General features: G+C 40.2%; 1 protein-coding gene across 1 annotated transcript in view; it reads left to right on the top strand.

Moving 5' to 3' along the window:
- LOC131967726 (neurotrypsin-like) overlaps positions 1-18,730 on the top strand; it is a 22,654-nt gene extending 3,924 nt beyond the window's left edge. The window contains exons 2-7 of the mRNA XM_059328668.1: positions 3,853-4,095; positions 10,725-11,039; positions 11,133-11,426; positions 11,764-12,201; positions 18,088-18,188; positions 18,300-18,730. Of these exons, the coding sequence (XP_059184651.1) occupies positions 3,853-4,095; positions 10,725-11,039; positions 11,133-11,426; positions 11,764-12,201; positions 18,088-18,188; positions 18,300-18,416 (1,508 nt within the window). The 3' untranslated portion in view covers positions 18,417-18,730. The remainder of the gene's footprint in view (positions 1-3,852; positions 4,096-10,724; positions 11,040-11,132; positions 11,427-11,763; positions 12,202-18,087; positions 18,189-18,299) is intronic.
- Positions 18,731-18,959: the final 229 nt, after the last annotated feature.

Raw genomic sequence — 18,959 nt, 5'->3', positions numbered from 1 at the left:
AAGGGAGGCAATTTCTTCAATGAAAAACGGGAAGTGGCCGGGTTATGACGGGCTCCCAGTGGAATATTATAAAGCCTTTGTAGATACTGTTGTGCCAGTATTACAGAGGGTGTATCAGGAGATGTTTGATAAGGGTCGTGTTGCTCCAACGTTCAATGAAGCGGTAATCTCACTAATTCCCAAAACAGGTAAAGATGCTGCAGATCCCTCCGATTTCAGACCCATAAGTTTGCTCAACCTTGATTTAACACTAGAGGTATTATCACAAAAAAGGTCTAACATTACAAATCCAATACTTCTGCATTCAAAGGATGTTTGGAGCAAGGTACATGAAATGTTTAAACTCAAACACACTCTACAAAGATATTAATGGTTGTGGTATAATCCTGATGTCTGTATTGGGAAGAAACCTGTGTTTTGGAAACAGTGGCACTCTAAAGGTTTAAGCACCATTGACGATCTATTTGAAGATGGGGTGTTTTAGTCATATGATAAACTGTTGCAGAAATTTAAGTTGACGGGAAAAGATAACTTTTGGAAATTTTTGCAGATAAGGAGTTGTATTTCATCAAAGCCATACAATATTACTGATAATGTGGTGATAGACTATATGAAACTTCCACTATTTTACAAAATTGGTAATTCTTCTCTTGGTAATGACTCTAACCAGTTACAGATGACTTGGCAGAGGGACTTGGGTGGAGAGATTAGAGGTGATAGATGGGAAATAATTGTGGCTGATTGTGGTAAATATGTGAGAGAGGCGAGGGGTAAACTTACACAATATAATGTATTACATAGATACTACTACACACCTTCGAGACTGTTTAGGATGAAACTACTGGATAATGACTTGTGCTGGAAATGTAAACGGGTAACTGGAACCCTTCTCCACTGTTTGTGGGAATGTGTGTTAATCAGACCTTTCTGGACTCAGATTCTAAATATTTTGAGGAACTGGCTCGGAGCAGAAGTCCCCTCAAGCCCAGAACTCTGTTTACTGGGGGATAAATCTCAGTTACCCATTATTACTAAATGTAGCTTTTCTCTAATTTCGGTAGGCACAACAACAGCCTGTCGAGTTATTTTAAGGCGTTGGAAAGCATCAGAAATTCCACAGGTGAAAGAATGGGTCAGTACAATGACTGAAACTGCATCCTATGAATGTATGCTTAGTAGATGAAGTGATGACGGGGGGAGGGGTGACCCCTTGGGACAGGTTCTGGGATTACATAAAGGTAAATAATAACCCCCACTAGGATTCAGGACCCTGGTTTTGTGCTATTTCCCCCAGGGGGGATCTGGTAATATTGTATACCCCAGCAACATGTCTTTATGATGTGTGTACAGATATGATACATGTTTAGTTTATATTATTATGTGCTCAGTTTCTTTTGTATTTTCTGCCTTTTGAGGGACAGAAATGTGCTGAGACTGTCACTGTAAACTCTTAATAATAATACTTTCTCTAATAATATAATAATTGTTTCTGTATGGAGATATGTACTAAGTTTGCCATGTACCTGAGCCTTGTAGAGTTGAAAAGTTCAATAAAAACTTGAATTAAAAAAGAAAAGAAAAGGAGAGATAGTGCAGAGTATCTTCAGACCATCAGTCTCTGTCTTTGTCGCTGCCTGTTCTCCGGAGGGCACCGTCCGTTCGTCATGCGCCCTACTGTGCGTTCCCATGATGCTTTGCGCTTGGAGCGCCGCGGTGGCCTCAGTCGCCGTGTTGAACACCTGCTCCCCACCATTAGTAAACACCTTCAGCCTCGCTGGATACATAAAGTCAGATTTTATTTTCCTTTCACCTAATTCCTTTCGTATCCCGGTATACTGGCTCCTCTTCTTCATTACTGCTGCTGAGTCGTCTTGGTTGAAATAAATCCTCTCATCAGCGTACATGATCGGGGCCCTCTTCTTCTCCCAGGCCGCTTGGAGAACTCTCTGCCTTGTCTGCCAGGTTAAGAACCGGACAACTATTGAACCAGGTGCCTCTCCATCCTCTGGTTTCTTTTGGGGGGATCGGTGCGCAGCAATTATGAACAGTTTGTTCCCAGGAATGTCCAGCTTTACAGATATCAGCTCATCTAAGAATTTCACCATATCCGCTCCCTCAGACTCCTCTTTCACCTGGTGAATCCTAATATTGTTCTGCCTCGATTTGCTCTAAAAATAATCGAGTTTCTCAGCCATGAGACTTTGTTGTACCAGCAGATGAGTCAATATTTCATTCATAGTTGGCTCTTTATCCTCCAGATCACTGATTCGTTGTTGTGCGGCCGAGACTTCTCCTTTCGTGCTTTTAATCTCTGCCTGCATTTCTTTTACTTCCAGCGTTAACTTAGTTATTTCTTGGTTCGTTTCGCCTGAGTGCTTATTGAAATCAGCACGGAATGCACCAAGTTCAGCTTTTATAGTCAGGTGATCAAATGGAGAACAAAGAAACTGACCTACAAAGTTTGATGCTGCCATTGTTTTCGGCAATTGTTTGCGCTTCCGTTTCGTTTCCGCCTTGATCTGTACAGGTTTAGTCTCTCCTGAGTTCATGCCACCACTGCACGTTTGACGTAGTTTTGCAACTTTCAGTCTTTAGTCTGCATTTCCACAGGGTTTTTTCAAAACAAATTACAGCTCAACACAGCCACTGTCTCTCCGTTCAGCTCAGCCGTGCCTCATCAGGTATGACAGGATGTAATGATTTTAACTCCTGATAATGTATGAAGGCAAATATTTTTAATGAGGAACAGGTCACATGACTTTGGGAATGGCTTGGTTTGAGCTGCTAGTGTCCAGCAGCAGGTTCTTTGGTTGTCACCATAACAGGCACCAATGACCTGCTGGACACAGTGTTGATTAGCTCAGCCAGTCAGGACCCGTCAGTATCTACACACCTGCATGGTGTTCATCACCATGGCAACTCCTCAAAAGGAGGAAGTCCAACCCCATCACTTTTTTATGAGGTCACCTTTTTGGCAGAGATACAGAGTGAAAGAGGGAGACAGAGGAGAAGACTGGCAGGAAAGGGCTCCGAGCAGGATTCCACCTGGACCGCCTGCTGACTTCTGTTATTCTGGAAACAGATTTCTGTGCTGTAGATCTCTGCTGAGCAGGAGGAAGAGAACAGATGATGATGTTGTCTTGTTGCTTGCAAACAACTTGAAGCTGTTTTAAAATGGATAACAGAAATGGAGTGTAACAAAAGAGTGTAATAAATGTAAATGTAGTGGGAACATTGCAGCAGTCTCTGGTGTTATAAAGATGCGTTCTGTAGTCAGTGATGAACTAATGTTGGAAATGTGCTGCAGTCCAGTTTGATTCACTGGATTATAGTTAGAGAGAATCTTTTCATTCTGTGTCTGGTGTCTTTTACCTCTCTGTTTCTCTTCTCTCTCCTCTCCAGACTCTGTCAGGCTGGTGAATGGGACCCGTCTGTGCTCAGGCAGACTGGAGCTGAAGTCTGACCAGTCTAACCAGAGCTGGTCCTCAGTGTGTGAAGCTGACTTTGACCAGCAGGATGCAGAGGTGGTCTGCAGGGAGCTTGGCTGTGGGGCTCCTTCAGTCCTCCAGGGGGCGCTCTATGGAGAAGGGGAGGCTCCAATGTGGACCAAAGAGTTCCAGTGTGGAGGAGATGAGTCTGCTCTCCTGGACTGTAGAAGCTCAGGCTCAGATAGAAACACCTGCTCACCTGGCAGAGCTGTTGGACTCACCTGCTCAGGTAGAAGAGGAGCTGCAGCTTTCATTTGGTTCATTTCTGTTCTCATCAAACTCACTTTATTCTTTTACTGATGACTCTCTTGTTTGTGTTCAGAGCCTGTCAGGTTGGTGGGAGGAGACAGTCGCTGTGCAGGAACACTGGAGCTGAAACATGAAGGAGAATGGAGACCAGTGTTTGGCTCTGACTGGACCCTGAAGACAACAGCAGCTGCCTGCAGAGACTTAGACTGTGGTTCTGCTGTTTCTCTAGAACGGAGAGAGGAGTCCTCAGTCAGATCTGTGTGGTGGATCAGCTCTGACTGTGTCCAGTCTGGATCTGCTCTGAGGGACTGTGCATTTTCATATTCCTCTCAGTCTATCCTGGATCTCACCTGTTCAGGTAAGCCTGTCAGTGACATCATCTATGACATCATGAATGAGAGAAATGTTTTCAGTGAGTTCCTTCCTCTCTCACATTGAAAGTCAGTGGTTTATAATCTATATATGTTATATCTTCATATTTGTCTTTGTTTATCCTGGATCTCACCTGTTCAGGTAAGCCAAGAGTTTCCCTCAGAGTATTGTAAACCCGGCTGCTAGCAGAGCTTTAGTGGACTCACATCCTCGTATCAGGGAGGAAGAAAACTCATTTAGTGCAGATATTTGAAAAAAAGAAATTGTCTAACATTATAATACAGTGAAACTGATTGCACGATTTGTGCAACACACACGCATGCACACACACACACACACACACACACACACACACACACACACACACACACACACAGTTCTTATTAATTCTCCCTAAACACACACACACACACACACACAGTTCTTATTAATTCTCCCTAAACACACACACACACACACACACACACAGACAAACACACGCACACACACACACACACACACATCCAGGACGTGAACCACGCCATCCTCTGACTTGAAGTTTTTTAAGTTTTTAAGTTTTTTTATTTTGCACAAATAAGACAAAAGACAAGGATAAAGAGATGAGAACAAAAGGAAGGTGCAAGGTAGCAGCAAGAAACCCAACAGGGCTTCTACAGGCCTCTACCTATATTAAAATTCACAAGTTAAATTAAAACAAGTAACTATCACACAAAAATAAAATGAAATAAAAGGAATATAAAATGAAGCAAATATAACTATATTAAAAATAAAATAAAACAAAAGCGTAGAAATGTGTGTGTGTGTGTGTGTGTGTGTGTGTGTGTGTTTAGGGAGCATTAAAAAGAATGTGTGTGTGTGTGTGTGCATGCGTACCTGTGCATGAGTGTGTGAACTACTTAGTGACCTGAGCAATCAGAGCAGCCACTCAATTGTTCTTGTATATAGTCAGAGAGGAAGACTGTATTGAACTATTGAATTGATCATTCCAGAGTATTGATCCTCTGTATTTTAAGGAGAACTGACCGAGGGTCGTACGATAGTGAGGCGGGTGTAATCTTGTTAGTTGTCTAGTGTTGTACTTATGTAATTGTGATTTAACATGGAAATATTCACTCAAAGCTTTAGGAATGGGATTTGGAATTTACATATACTTAAAGATAAAAATGCATATTTGGTATATATTGATCTGAAAATTGTCATTATCTTGAGTTTTTGGAAAAGGGGAGCAGAAGGATCCAGTCGTTTTGAAAATGTGGCAGTTCCAACAAATCTTTTCTGAACAAGATAAATACTGTGGAGGTTGGAGGCATATGTACTGGCCCAAACAATGTTGCAGTATATAAGATGTGGATAAATCAAGCTGTAATATAAAGTCAGTAGACAGATTAACCAGGTCATGAATTTTCCTGATGACACCAAGCGATCTGTAACTTTACTACAGACCAGGTTGATGAGCTCTTTCCAGCTGAATCTCTCATCAACCAGAACTCCTAAAAACTTTGTGGAAGTAACCTGGGAAATTTCTGTTCCATTGATTATAATTTTTGTTTCATCTTTGCAGTATTTCTTGTTTCTATTAGCAAATATAATAAAATTAGACTTTTTTATATTTAGAGATAATTTATTAGGTTGAAACCATTTTGAAATTTGTTCCATGCCACTGTTAGCATAAGAGAGATAAGGGAATTAAGATTTTTATCTGCTAAGATCACGTTGGTGTCATCAGTAATTTGGAAGATACAGCAGGAAGGTCATTAATATATATGAGGAACAGCAACGGTCCCAGAATAGAACCTTGAGGGACCCCACACATTATTTTAGTCCTGCCTGATACTGAACCATTCACAAATACATATTGTTCTCTATCATATACATAGCTGCACAACCATTTCAAAGTCTGTTCATGAAAACCATAATGCTTCAGTTTTTTGATTAAAATGTCATGATTGACTGTATCGAAGGCCTTGGGCAAATCTAAAAAGATACCAAGAGCAAATTCACTGTTATTCATAGCTGCATAAAGTTTGTCAACAAGTTGTAATAAGGCCATGTATGCCCAGTGTTTCTTTCTAAACCCATATTGGTGTTCATGGAGGATATTTTGTGCATCTAAATGTTCTAATATTCACTTGTAGACCAGTTTCTCTAAAACCTTTGAAAAACAGGGCAGAATTGATATTGGACGGTAATTTGTAAAGCTACTAGGGTCCCCAGATTTAAAAAGAGCAATAATTTTAGTGACTTTCATACTTTTAGGAACAACTCCATTTTCCGTAGACTTTCCACAGATGTATGTGAGTGGTTGTACAATATGAAAACCAACCTCCTTAAGCAGTGATGCACTTATTTCATCATGACCTGCTGCAGAATTATTGAGATCAGCTATTATTTCCTGTACTTCAGTAGCACTTGGTGGATCAAATTGCAATACAGAGGGATAATGACCATGCAAGTAGTCAAGTGGACTTCCAGCTGTCTTCTTGATTCTACTAGAGAGAGAACCACCCACACACATATATATATATATATATATATATATATAACTGTACGTTGAATCATAGTCTTGGATCTTGGTATAAAGTGAAACAACCTCCAACATGCCTTGTTGAATAATTATGTGCATCTGAACTGAAAGACACATGTCTATGAATAATAAGAGGTGATTTTGTTATTTTGAAATTCTTAATAAAAACCATCAGTAGTAAAAAAAAAAATCTACTTTTTACATCTAACCAACCTAATGATTTGTGCATTTTAATAACATTAGTTATGAAAGTAAAGAGCTCCTCTTGCTGCTTTATTCTGGACCAACTGCAACTTCCTTATATTACTCAATGAAGTAATAAACCAGACTATAGAGCAGTCGTCTACATTAGACAAAACCAAAGTCTGAGTCACTTGCTTAACATGTTGGTACGTTAAATATTCAGCACATCTTTTGATTATTGATATGGCGTTTCCCATTTTAGTCACAACCTTTTTTTATATGTTCATCCCATGATAGTTTATTGTAAATGATGACTCCTAGAAGTTTTACTACTTCTAGTTGCTTTATCACCGTTTTATTTATTGTGAGATTAAGCTTTGGTTTTGAACTTAAAGAATGATTTGTACCGATTATTTTACAATTTGTTTTAGACACATTCAAGATTAGTTTATTGTTATTGATCCAGTCCACCTGAGTAATTTCACTGGCTAAATTCACATTGAAATCATCAACTGTTGCTGCTGCTAAATATTAAATTATTTTGGGCAAAGTAAGACTGAATCTGTTCATGTACAATTTCCTCCATTATTTTACTTAGAATCGTCACTAGGCTAATGGGTCGACTGTTGGTCTCAGACAACGGTAGTCTATTATTTTTTGGTAGAAACACTTCTTTGGATATTTTCCATGATTGTGGACACTTATTTCCTTGAAGCAGTGATTAATAATGTGTGTGACCGTAGGTGCAATTAGTGCAGTAATAGGTTTGAGGAGTTTACCATCAAAGTCATCAACTCCTGGAGATTTATCCTCGCATGTCATCAGCATCAGTTCAATTTTAATAACTCTAACTTGACTGAATTCATTACCACACTTTTTGCCTTCCATAATCTCTGCTATTAACTGAAGAGATAAGTCTATATTATTGGACCGTAAGCTGACACTACTTTCCAATGTATCTATTTTTGTCATGAAGTAGCTGTTTAAATGATTTGCTATGTCTACTGGCTTTGTGAGAAAACCTCCCTCAGTTTCCTCTTAATAAATTGTTCAAGGTTTTCCATAAGTGTTTGCTATCATGTTTGATTTCATTGATTCTATCTTCATAAGACAATTTATTTTTCTTCTTGTTAGTTTTGGTTACAAAGTTTCTTAGTTTACAATAAACTTGCCAGTCAGATTTAAGACCTGATGAAATTGCTGACAATTTTGCTTGATCCCTTTCCTTCATATATCCTTTTAGTTCTTCGTCCAACCATGAGGTGTTAACATTTCTAACTGTTAACTTTCTGACTGGTGCATGATGGTTCACCACTGCCATAAGTATTCTATTGAAAGCTAAAAGTGCTTCCTCTGGATCTTGCATTGAGAACACCTCTGACCATTCAGCATTCTTGATATCTTCCTTATATTTGTCTGGATTGAAATGATTGAAAGATCTTTTCTTTAATATCTTAACACCAGGCTTGGGAACTTTTGTTTTCCTTACGATAGCTACAAGGTTATGGTCACTACAACCTATAGGGACAGATATGGAGGCAGAACAAACCTCAGGTACATTTACATATATGTGATCAATACAAGTAGCAGCTCTGGTGCCGTCACCCTTCAAACTTATTCTGGTGGGTTTCTTTACAACCTGCTAGGAACTACAAGCAGCACATGTATCCACAAGTTTCGTTTTCATTGGACAACAAGAGGAATTCCAGTCTACATTCAAATCACCCAAAAAGTACACTTGATGATTAGTACTACTCACATGATCTAGCATACCACAAATCCTGTCTCAATAGCAGCTATTAGCATTAGGGGCCTGTAACAGCATCCTAGTAATATTGGTTTAAGATGTGTCAGATGAATTTGTAACCAGAGTACTTCAGTATCAGATGTCATCAGGTCATCCCTAACTAGAGCAGGTATATGACTTTGAATATAACAAGCAACCCCTCCACCATATGAATTCCTGTCTTTTCACAAAATATTATATCCATTTATCATCAATGATGAATCCTCAAATGTACCGTCTAAATGAGTTTCTGACTGATGTGTAAAGTATTTACCAACAGTACATCAGCAACTTCAGTCAATTTATTGCTGATACTGCATATGTTCAGGTGGGCAATTCTAAGCCCTTTCTTAGGCAGCTTATCAAACATTACCAATTAAACCTTCCAATTTAGAAAACCCATTATCATAGCAAAACTACCAACTAAAATTACATGCTGCAGCCGTAGCATAAACACACACTGACATGCACACATATAACAAGCACACATACACAAACACATAAACACACACTGACATGCACACATATAACAAGCACACATACTCAAACACATAAACACACACTAATATGCACACACATAACAAGCACACATACACAAACACATAAACACACACTAACATGCACACATATAACAAGCACACGTACACAAACACATAAACACACTAATATGCACACACATAACAAGCACACATACACAAACACATAAACACACACTGACATGCACACATATAACAAGCACACATACACAAACACATAAACACACACTAACATGCACACATATAACAAGCACACATACTCAAACACATAAACACACTAATATGCACACACATAACAAGCACACATACACAAACACATAAACACACTAATATGCACACACATAACAAGCACACATACACAAACACATAAACACACACTAACATGCACACATATAACAAGCACACGTACACAAACACATAAACACACTAATATGCACACACATAACAAACACACATACACAAACACATAAACACACTAATATGCACACACATAACAAGCACACATACACAAACACATAAACACACACTAACATGCACACATATAACAAGTACACATACACAAACACATAAACACACTAATATGCACACACATAACAAGTACACATACACAAACACATAAACACACACCCACATCTATTTGTCCTTCAACATTGTGCAGCAGCCAAGTGGCTGTGTTGAAAAATTAAATTATAATTAAGTTTGCCCCTTTACCTCCCATTTTACAGCAAAGCCTACCGAACTAATTCTCTCCTTGCAAAACAAACGTATATTCATTCAGTAACTCTCGGACGAAAAAAAACCCCTCTTGTTTTATTGTGGTTTATAATATTTTCTAACGTTTCGTGGTTCTTTTGTTCCTAATAACTAATACAATAATCCAAACATAATTCCAAAGGCCAACATCATTGTGCCCTAGATTAAAACCAAGGGAAAAAACAGCATTTCATTAAACCACCAATTATTCACGAGATTGTGAAAAGTTGAACAGGAGAGATAGTCCAGAGTATCTTTAGACCATCAGTCTCTGTGTTCTGGACACAGTGTTGATCAGCTCAGCCAGTCAGGACCCGTCAGTATCTACACACCTGCATGGTGTTCATCACCATGGCAACTCCTTAAAAGGAGGAAGTCCAACCCCATCACTTTTTTATGAGGTCACCTTTTTGGCAGAGATACAGAGTGAAAGAGGGAGACAGAGGAGAAGACTGGCAGGAAAGGGCTCCGAGCAGGATTCCACCTGGACCGCCTGCTGACTTCTGTTATTCTGGAAACAGATTTTTATCCTGTGCTGTAGATCTCTGCTGAGCAGGAGGAAGAGAACAGATGATCATGTTGTGTTGTTGCTTGCAAACAAATTGAAGCTGTTTTGAAATGAATAACAGAAATGGAGTGTAATAAATGTAAATGTAGTGGGAACATTGCAGCAGTCTCTGGTGTTATAAAGCTGCGTTCTGTAGTCAGTGATGAACTAATGTTGGAAATGTGCTGCAGTCCAGTTTGATTCACTGGATTATAGTTAGAGAGAATCTTTTCATTCTGTGTCTGGTGTCTTTTACCTCTCTGTTTCTCTTCTCTCTCCTCTCCAGACTCTGTCAGGCTGGTGAATGGGACCAGTCTGTGCTCAGGCAGACTGGAGCTGAAGTCTGACCAGTCTAACCAGAGCTGGTCCTCAGTGTGTGAAGCTGACTTTGACCAGCAGGATGCAGAGGTGGTCTGCAGGGAGCTTGGCTGTGGGGCTCCTTCAGTCCTCCAGGGGGCGCTCTATGGAGAAGGGGAGGCTCCAATGTGGACCAAAGAGTTCCAGTGTGGAGGAAATGAGTCTGCTCTCCTGGACTGTAGAAGCTCAGGCTCAGATAGAAACACCTGCTCACCTGGCAGAGCTGTTGGACTCACCTGCTCAGGTAGAAGAGGAGCTGCAGCTTTCATTTGGTTCATTTCTGTTCTCATCAAACTCACTTTATTCTTTTACTGATGACTCTCTTGTTTGTGTTCAGAGCCTGTCAGGTTGGTGGGAGGAGACAGTCGCTGTGCAGGAACACTGGAGGTGAAACATGGAGGAGACTGGAGACCAGTGGTTGGCTCTGACTCTGACTGGACCCTGAAGATAGCAGCAGCTGCCTGCAGAGACTTAGACTGTGGTTCTGCTGTTTCTGTAAAACGGAGAGAGGGGTCCTCAGACAGATCTGTGTGGGTGATCAGCTCTGACTGTGTCCAGTCTGGATCTGCTCTGAGGGACTGTGTAATATCTTCAGATTCCTTTGAATTTATCCTGGATCTCGTCTGTTCAGGTAAGCCTGTCAGTGACATCATCTATGACATCATGAATGACAGAAATGTCTCCGGTGAGTTCCTTCCTCTGTCACAGTGACAGTCAGTGGTTTATAATGGACTGGACTGGAAACATCCTAAAGTGTAGAGAAGTGTTCTTGTTTCTGGAGACATAGACTGCTGAGCTTCACCTGACAGGAAACACCTGGAGGAACCTGTCTGCTTCAGCCAATCACCTCTCTGTATTTACAGACCTGTTTCAGCCAATCACCTCTCTGTATTTACAGACCTGTTTCAGCCAATCACCTCTCTGTATTTACAGACCTGTTTCAGCCAATCACCTCTCTGTATTTACAGACCTGCTGCTTCAGCCCAACATCTCCTGGTCCTCCTCCATGGACGGGGTCTCTGAGGCCCAGCAGCAGCAGCATCAGGAGGAGTTTCAGGTTTTCAGAGGCTCCACCTTCACCATCAGCTGCTCCATCCAGCCTCAGTACCCAGGAGGCTCCTTCCAGCTCTCCTTCACCTCCTCCACCTCAGCAATCAACTACACCCAGCCAGCTGTCAATCACTCTGCTGACTTCCTGTTTCCTAACCTCACCCAGCCAGCTGTCAATCACTCTGCTGACTTCCTGTTTCCTAACCTCACCCAGCCAGCTGTCAATCAGTATGCCCACTTCCTGTTTCCTGCTGCAGAGCCCGCCCACCAAGGAAGCTACAGCTGTGTTTATCACGTCCATGTTTTCTCTCATAACTTCTCCTCTGAGAGCCGTCAGCTCTCTGTCTCTGTTGTAGGTAAGCTGAATGTTTACAGGTTTGTTAAAGAAGATTCATCAAACAGACTGAAAATGATCAGCTGCCAACAGAGTTCATGCATGTTGTTGTTTCTGCATGTGACACTGGCCCTCATTTATCAAACGATCATAGAAACAAGAGCAGATCTGAGTGTAGATTTTGTCTTACGACAGGGTTCACGTGGGATTTATCAAACGTTCGTATCTCGCCAATCACATCGTGAGAATGGTCGGCTGTTGATAAATGTGGCGGCTTGAAACAAGCGTCATTTAAATACCACGCACTATTATACATATATATCTAAATATATATAATATATACCCGACCCAGATGGCTTGTCCCGAGAGTTTACGGCACCGAAGGACGCAATGCGGCCAAAAAGAGGATTTTCCCCGCCTAACGTCAGTTCATTAGCAAAGTGCACCGTTACAAATAACAACAGGAGGAAATAGACCTTTTACAGAAAGACGCAGCGACGGAGGTTTATGAAATAAAAGTACTTATAGTTATGAACTCAAACAAGTTCAGTGAATATTTTACATTCGGAGCACAGACTTAAAGTTTCACAGCTTTGTGGTTGAGGGAGGTAAACAATGTTTTAAAGTCAGTTTTAATCCAAAAGAAGAGGAATTTCTCAGAGTCAGAAAGTGAAACGCTGACGTCCAACAGCTGCAACAACAAACTGGTTTAGTTTGGCAGCATAAAAAGTGAAAAGGAAGGAAATCAGTGGTGCTGTCAGCAGAGTAGCAGTGGAGCATTCAACTCCTGCTGAGGTTGGAATATTTAACTCATACATTGTGATATATAAAGCCTAATAGCCTATATAATATCCAAATATTGTTATTATTATGATGGAGAGATATTATTCACTTCTTACATTTAGTAGTAATTATGTCCCAGCCAGAGGAGCTGAGGCTGATTGGAAATGTTTCCATTCGGGCACCTCCGGTGGTGGAGGAGACGCTGACGCGATAATTATGATAATAATAATAATAATAATAATAATATTAATAATAATAATAATAATAATAATAACGGTAAACAGAAGACAACAACATTTAATAGCCTCAACTCGTATTCTGGTAAAAGAATTTCACGGTTTATTGTTTATGGTTTATTGTTAAAAAGATCCCCATTAGCTGTCACCAAAAGTGGGAGGAGCTAGTCTTCCTGGGGTCCACAAGACAAAACAAAAATCACTTAACAATTAAACATTGTAGACATTATTATATACGTCCTCAGAAATCATTCAGAATAAGTTATTACATTCATATCTATTACATTAATTCTCACTTTCATACAGTAAATATGTTAATTCACTACTCACAAATTAAAATAGTGCATTCTCAAGTAATAATTAAAAGATACTTTACTATTCAGTTCACGTATATTCAGTGGGCAATTATTCCAATAACTGATAGCAGGATAAATAACTGTTCTCTTTAAGGCATTTGATTTTGGACATGGTAACATCATCTGACCACCATTAGCTGACCTTGTCACATAAGAATGAACCTGATCACATCTGACAATTTGGTTATATAAGAAAACAGATTGAAAAGAATAGACAGTGTTTCTAAAAAATGTTGTTGTATTGCACGCCAACCTGTACTCTACTATTAACCAGGAAAGTTGACGGTGCATACTGATAGTGTTTGTTCTTATGGAACAATGTAAAACCAACCTGGCAGCTCTGTTCTGGGCAGTTTGTAATTTCCTTAGTTGACCTTTAGATGCGGAGGACCATACAGGTGCACAATAATCCAGGTGACATAAAATTAACGATTTAGCCACCTGTCCCACAATATTTGTCGGGACATAAGAAAGACATTTCCTCACCATTGAGATACCACAACCCATCTTCCTCACTATGGTATCAATGTGTTCTGCCCATGACAACTGATTATCAATTATTATGCCCAATAATTTTACTTTATCTACCCGTTCTATAGGTTCCCCAGACAAGTTCAAACTCATCTTTGGTGTAGATGACAGTTTATGACTTGATCCCAAGATAATTGATTTTGTTTTAGAGATATTCAGTACCATCTTATTTCGTTTTATCCAATCAAAAAACATATTTAACTCAGCTGACAAAACATTGTCCAGTTCACTGACAGTTTTTGCAGCATAATACAGTGTGGAATCATCAGCATACATTTGTGCAGTCGCTTTACACAAAACTGATGGTAAATCATTTGTGAAGATACCATATAAGAGTGGTCCCAGACAGCTCCCTTGCGGGACCCCATAAATCCAAGACCCTGGAGTGAGACCAACTGCCAGTGTAATAAACCCGTTGCGTCCTACTTGTGAGATAACTCTTCATAAATTTGATGGCGGTTTGACTAAATCCATAGCATTCTAATTTACTGATGAGTAGATTATGATCTATGACATCAAATGCCGCACTGAAATCGAGTAATACTGCACCAGTCATCTTAGAATTATCCATTTCTTTAAGCCAATCATCCGTCATTGCTGTAAGGGCGGAACAAGTTGAATGTTTATGTCTGTAAGCATGTTGGAAATCTGCATTCAAACCATTAGAGTCAAAGTATTCCTGTATTTGTGAATGGACTATTCTCTCCATCAGTTTACTAAGAACTGGGAGAATAGTGATAGGCCTGCTGTTCTTGCCAGTGAGTGCTTGTCTGCCATCTTTGGGTAAGGGAATAATTTTACCTTCTTTCCAGATAGTGGGAAAAACACCTTTCATTAAGCATGTATTTAATATATGACATATCGGACCATAAACATAGTCAGCTGCCAGACTAAGTACTTTACTGTCCAGCATGTCAGTACCCACTGAGCTGTGGTCAGGGAGGGACTTCAACAACTTCCTTACTTCTCCTTTATCCACAGTATTAAACTGAAAAGTGCAACACTTGTCTAACATCACATTATTTTTTATAAGTTTTAGATAATCAGAGTCTGTATCACCCGTATTCTGCCTTAGTGCATTGACCCTATTTATAAAAAAAATCATTAAAATAATTTGCTATATCCAATGGTTTGGTCAGAAATATGCCGTCTGATTCAACAAAAGAAACCCCGCCAGTTGTTTTTCTCCCCATTATTTCGTTAAGGGTTTTCCAGAGCTCTTTACCATCTTGCTTTACAGCATTTATTCTTTGCATATAATATTCTTTTTTCATTGATCTATTCAGTTTTGTAACCTGGTTTCTCAATTGACAGTACTTGAATTTATCCTCCACTAATCCAGACATTACTAATCTAGATTTGGCTTCATCTCTTTCCTTCATGAGACTTTTTAGAGTCTCATTCAACCATGGAGCTGGTCTCGCTTTTACAATATATTTTCTCATAGGGGCATGTTTATCAACAATCTTCATAAAGCTTTCCATAAAGATATTTAAGGAGGACTCAGGCTCCTCAGTAACATACGCATCAGTCCAGTCAACATCACCAACATCAGCCAAAAAACTTTCAGGAATTAATTTCTTAAAAATCCTTTTATGTATTATATTGATCTTACATTTAGGAATTTTTGTTTTCCTGGTATTTGCTATAATATTATGGTCACTAAAACCCACAGAATGAGAAATTGGTTTAGTACAGCATTCAGGAATATTTGTGTAAATATGGTCAATGCAAGTGGCAGAAGTATGGCCAGCACTGTTCGTGAAAATTCTAGTTGGTTGAGAGATCATCTGAGACAGATTACAAGCATTAATTAATGATACCATCTTTTGTTTCACTGGACATTGATTCGCAAACCAGTCTATGTCCATATCCCCAAGTAAAAAAATATCACAATTCACATCTGTAACTGTCAATTAAAACGCAAAAATCGTTCAGGTATTGCACATCAGACCCAGGAAGTCTATAGCAGCATCCAATCAGCACCGGCTTAAGGTGAGGAAGATACACTTTGACCCATAAAGATTCTAAACTATCTGAGATAAATTCGGAGCACAGTTTTGCTGGAAAATTATTTCTGATATATAATGCTATGCCACCCCCATGCTTATTTCTATCCTTTCTAAAAATATTGTAGCCATCTATGGAAATCTCCGTATCAAGAACAGTAGCATCCAGGTGGGTTTCTGATATGGCCAAGATATGAATGGTGTTTTCTTTAATCAGATAGTTAAGTTCATGTACCTTATTTCTGATGCTGCAAACATTCAAATGGGCCATAACAAGACCCTTTGAGACAGGAAGGAGATGGTTATCATCAATGAGCCTACTGTCCATCAAAAAATGAATAAATAAAAATAAATAAATAAAAAACTTGAAAAAAAAATGTAGTTCAGTTCAGTCTATATGGGCACAAAGTTCAGGAGACCAGAGAACTAGTCTCTAGCTCCAGCTCCTGGCCGTTGGTGCTTTTCTGATCCTTATACTTTTGGAAAGGGGGATGAACAATAAGCTTGTCATGTCGGATGTAGGCGATGTCCCCTCTTTCTCTAGCAGCTTTCATGGCTGGAATGAGTTCCCTACGCTTTTGCCTGACAGCTTCGGTGTAGTCCTCATTCACATAAATGTTGGTGCCTTTCAGCTTCTTAGCCTTTCCCAGTACAGCCATTTTATCTTTGTATCTGAGGAATTTGATCATAATAGGCCTAGGTCTCTTTCCAGAATATCCAGTTGGATTCCCAGTTCTATATACACGTTCAATCATCATCTGACTACTGTCAGGTGTCAGGTGAAGCTTCTCATTGATCACACACATGACTTTGTCTTCAGTCTCCTTCCAGCTTTCATTCTGGGCCTCAGGAATGCCATCCACAACAAGGTTATTCCTTCTAGTTTGACTCTTCAAGTAGTTTGCTTTCTCAGTCATCTCAGCCAATTTCTCCTGCATTGCTTTAGTTTCAGCACAAGCAGTTCTTCTCTCCGATTCAGTTTTCTCATTTTTCTTTGTTAGATCATCAATGTCCTTCTGGGAGAATTGCAGGGTACTTCTCAGTTCCTGTGTCTCCCTGGTCAATTTGTCAATCCGAGTGTTCACATTGTTCACAAGTAATTCCACAACAGTTTTGAAATTGCTTTCTTGCTGCTGCAGAAGTTGCATGAACAGATCCCTTTGTTGACTCATTAGATCTCGTACCTGTGAGAGCGACATCAACTCCTCTCCATTACTTTGGTTGCTGCTTTGGTCCTTCTTAGGTGGCATGATGTGCTGAGATCCTCTGCAAGGAAATCCTCAGGCTTCAGCAGGTGAAGCAGGCCGAGATAGTATCCACCAAAAATCTCAAAATATGAAGATCCGGTTGCAGGGTGTATTAATTTTTAATAAGGTTTTAGTAATAAATTATATAGCTAAAACATGCTTTGTGTGTTTTGTTTTTAATGGTGATAAACCAGAGTTTCATCAGCTCCAGGCATCGATACAATAGTCTCAGATCAGTTCTCAGACTCAGACGTGTCGACTTCACGCTGACTCTAATTTGTTTACACGAGCTGAGAGCAGACTGAGATCTGATCAAACCCTCCGCTCACATCCAAATTAATAAATGGCGAGCCTTGTGTTGAAATGATCGTACGTCCACTTTACGCTCACTGTCTGGCGTACGCCCGTTTGATAAATGAGGGCAACTGTGACTCCTATCATTGTGTTACACAGCTCATATAGTAACCAAACGTATTCAAAGTGTATAATGACAACAGCAAACACTGAACTGTAGGACAGAGCATGTTTGGTTACCAGGATAACTCTGGTTCTCTGAGAACTGAGTGAGATCTGTCCCAGCAGCCCTGAGCTCCTAACTCGCCATTTTCAAGAGGCGTTCCTCCAGCGGACAGAAGCCAGAAGATCCGTCACTCAGCGCTCAGAGAACCAGAGTTATCCTGGTAACCAAACGCTCTCTTTCCAACCTCCCTCACTGTCTCACTGTGTGTGTCTGTGTGTTTGATCAGATCCACCAGATCCACCAGATCCGAGACCTTTTATCATCAGAGCGGTCGTCCTGACGCTGATTCTGCTGGTGGCGAACATTGCCTCTTACTTCTATTTTAAGGTACTGACACTCGTCTGTTGTTTAGACCGCCGACTGAAATGAAGCACTCTGTCTGTTTTATTGAACTGAAGAGAGCAGGAAGTGACATCTGTGTGCGTCATGTCTCTCCAGACCCACAGGGTCTACAGGGTCTACAGGGTGCAGAAGCCCCGCAGACGGGAGGACGTGGAGCTGGATTATTATAACCTGGGTGTTCCTGCAGCTGAAGGAGGGCCGACTGAAGAATAAGGAGCTCAGGGAGCAGAGTAGCACCTCCAAGCAGCTCGTCTCACACCCACATGGATTTATATTCACAAGTTCCCTTCAATAATCAGGATTTGTTACATTACATTATGTTGAAAAGACCACAACATGTCCCTGAGCCTATCGGTTCCTCCAGAAGACCTAAAACACCTCACTAAAGTAAGAGGTGAGAGCAGGTCTACAGAGTCCAAGCAGCCGGCACGATTCAAAGCAAACACACAGCGACCCAGGCCGACCAGGAACAACCAGCAGGATCATGTTAAATATCTAAACACTGTTAGAGCCGGGGCTCTTAAAGCCTCCCGCACTCTGTTTTTAGAAAAGACTCAAAACAAGTGAATACAAAGTCTAGAACAAAAGAACCGGGGCAGTTTACCATTTATTAAAAGAACACAAGAAAGGATCACAAGAAAAAGTGCCAAAAAGTTCCTAAATTCACAGTTTTCTTCTGGCTGTGGGACCCACCCAGACAACAGGTTGGGCTTTGTAGCAATTGGTCAATTTTGTATGGTGACTCAGTAGCCAACC

The sequence above is a fragment of the Centropristis striata genome, unplaced genomic scaffold (assembly GCF_030273125.1).
Source record: "Centropristis striata isolate RG_2023a ecotype Rhode Island unplaced genomic scaffold, C.striata_1.0 Scaffold_25, whole genome shotgun sequence".
Taxonomy (NCBI): domain Eukaryota; kingdom Metazoa; phylum Chordata; class Actinopteri; order Perciformes; family Serranidae; genus Centropristis; species Centropristis striata.
The sequence above is the reverse complement of the archived record's forward strand: the minus strand, read 5'-3'. Positions and strand labels throughout refer to the sequence as shown.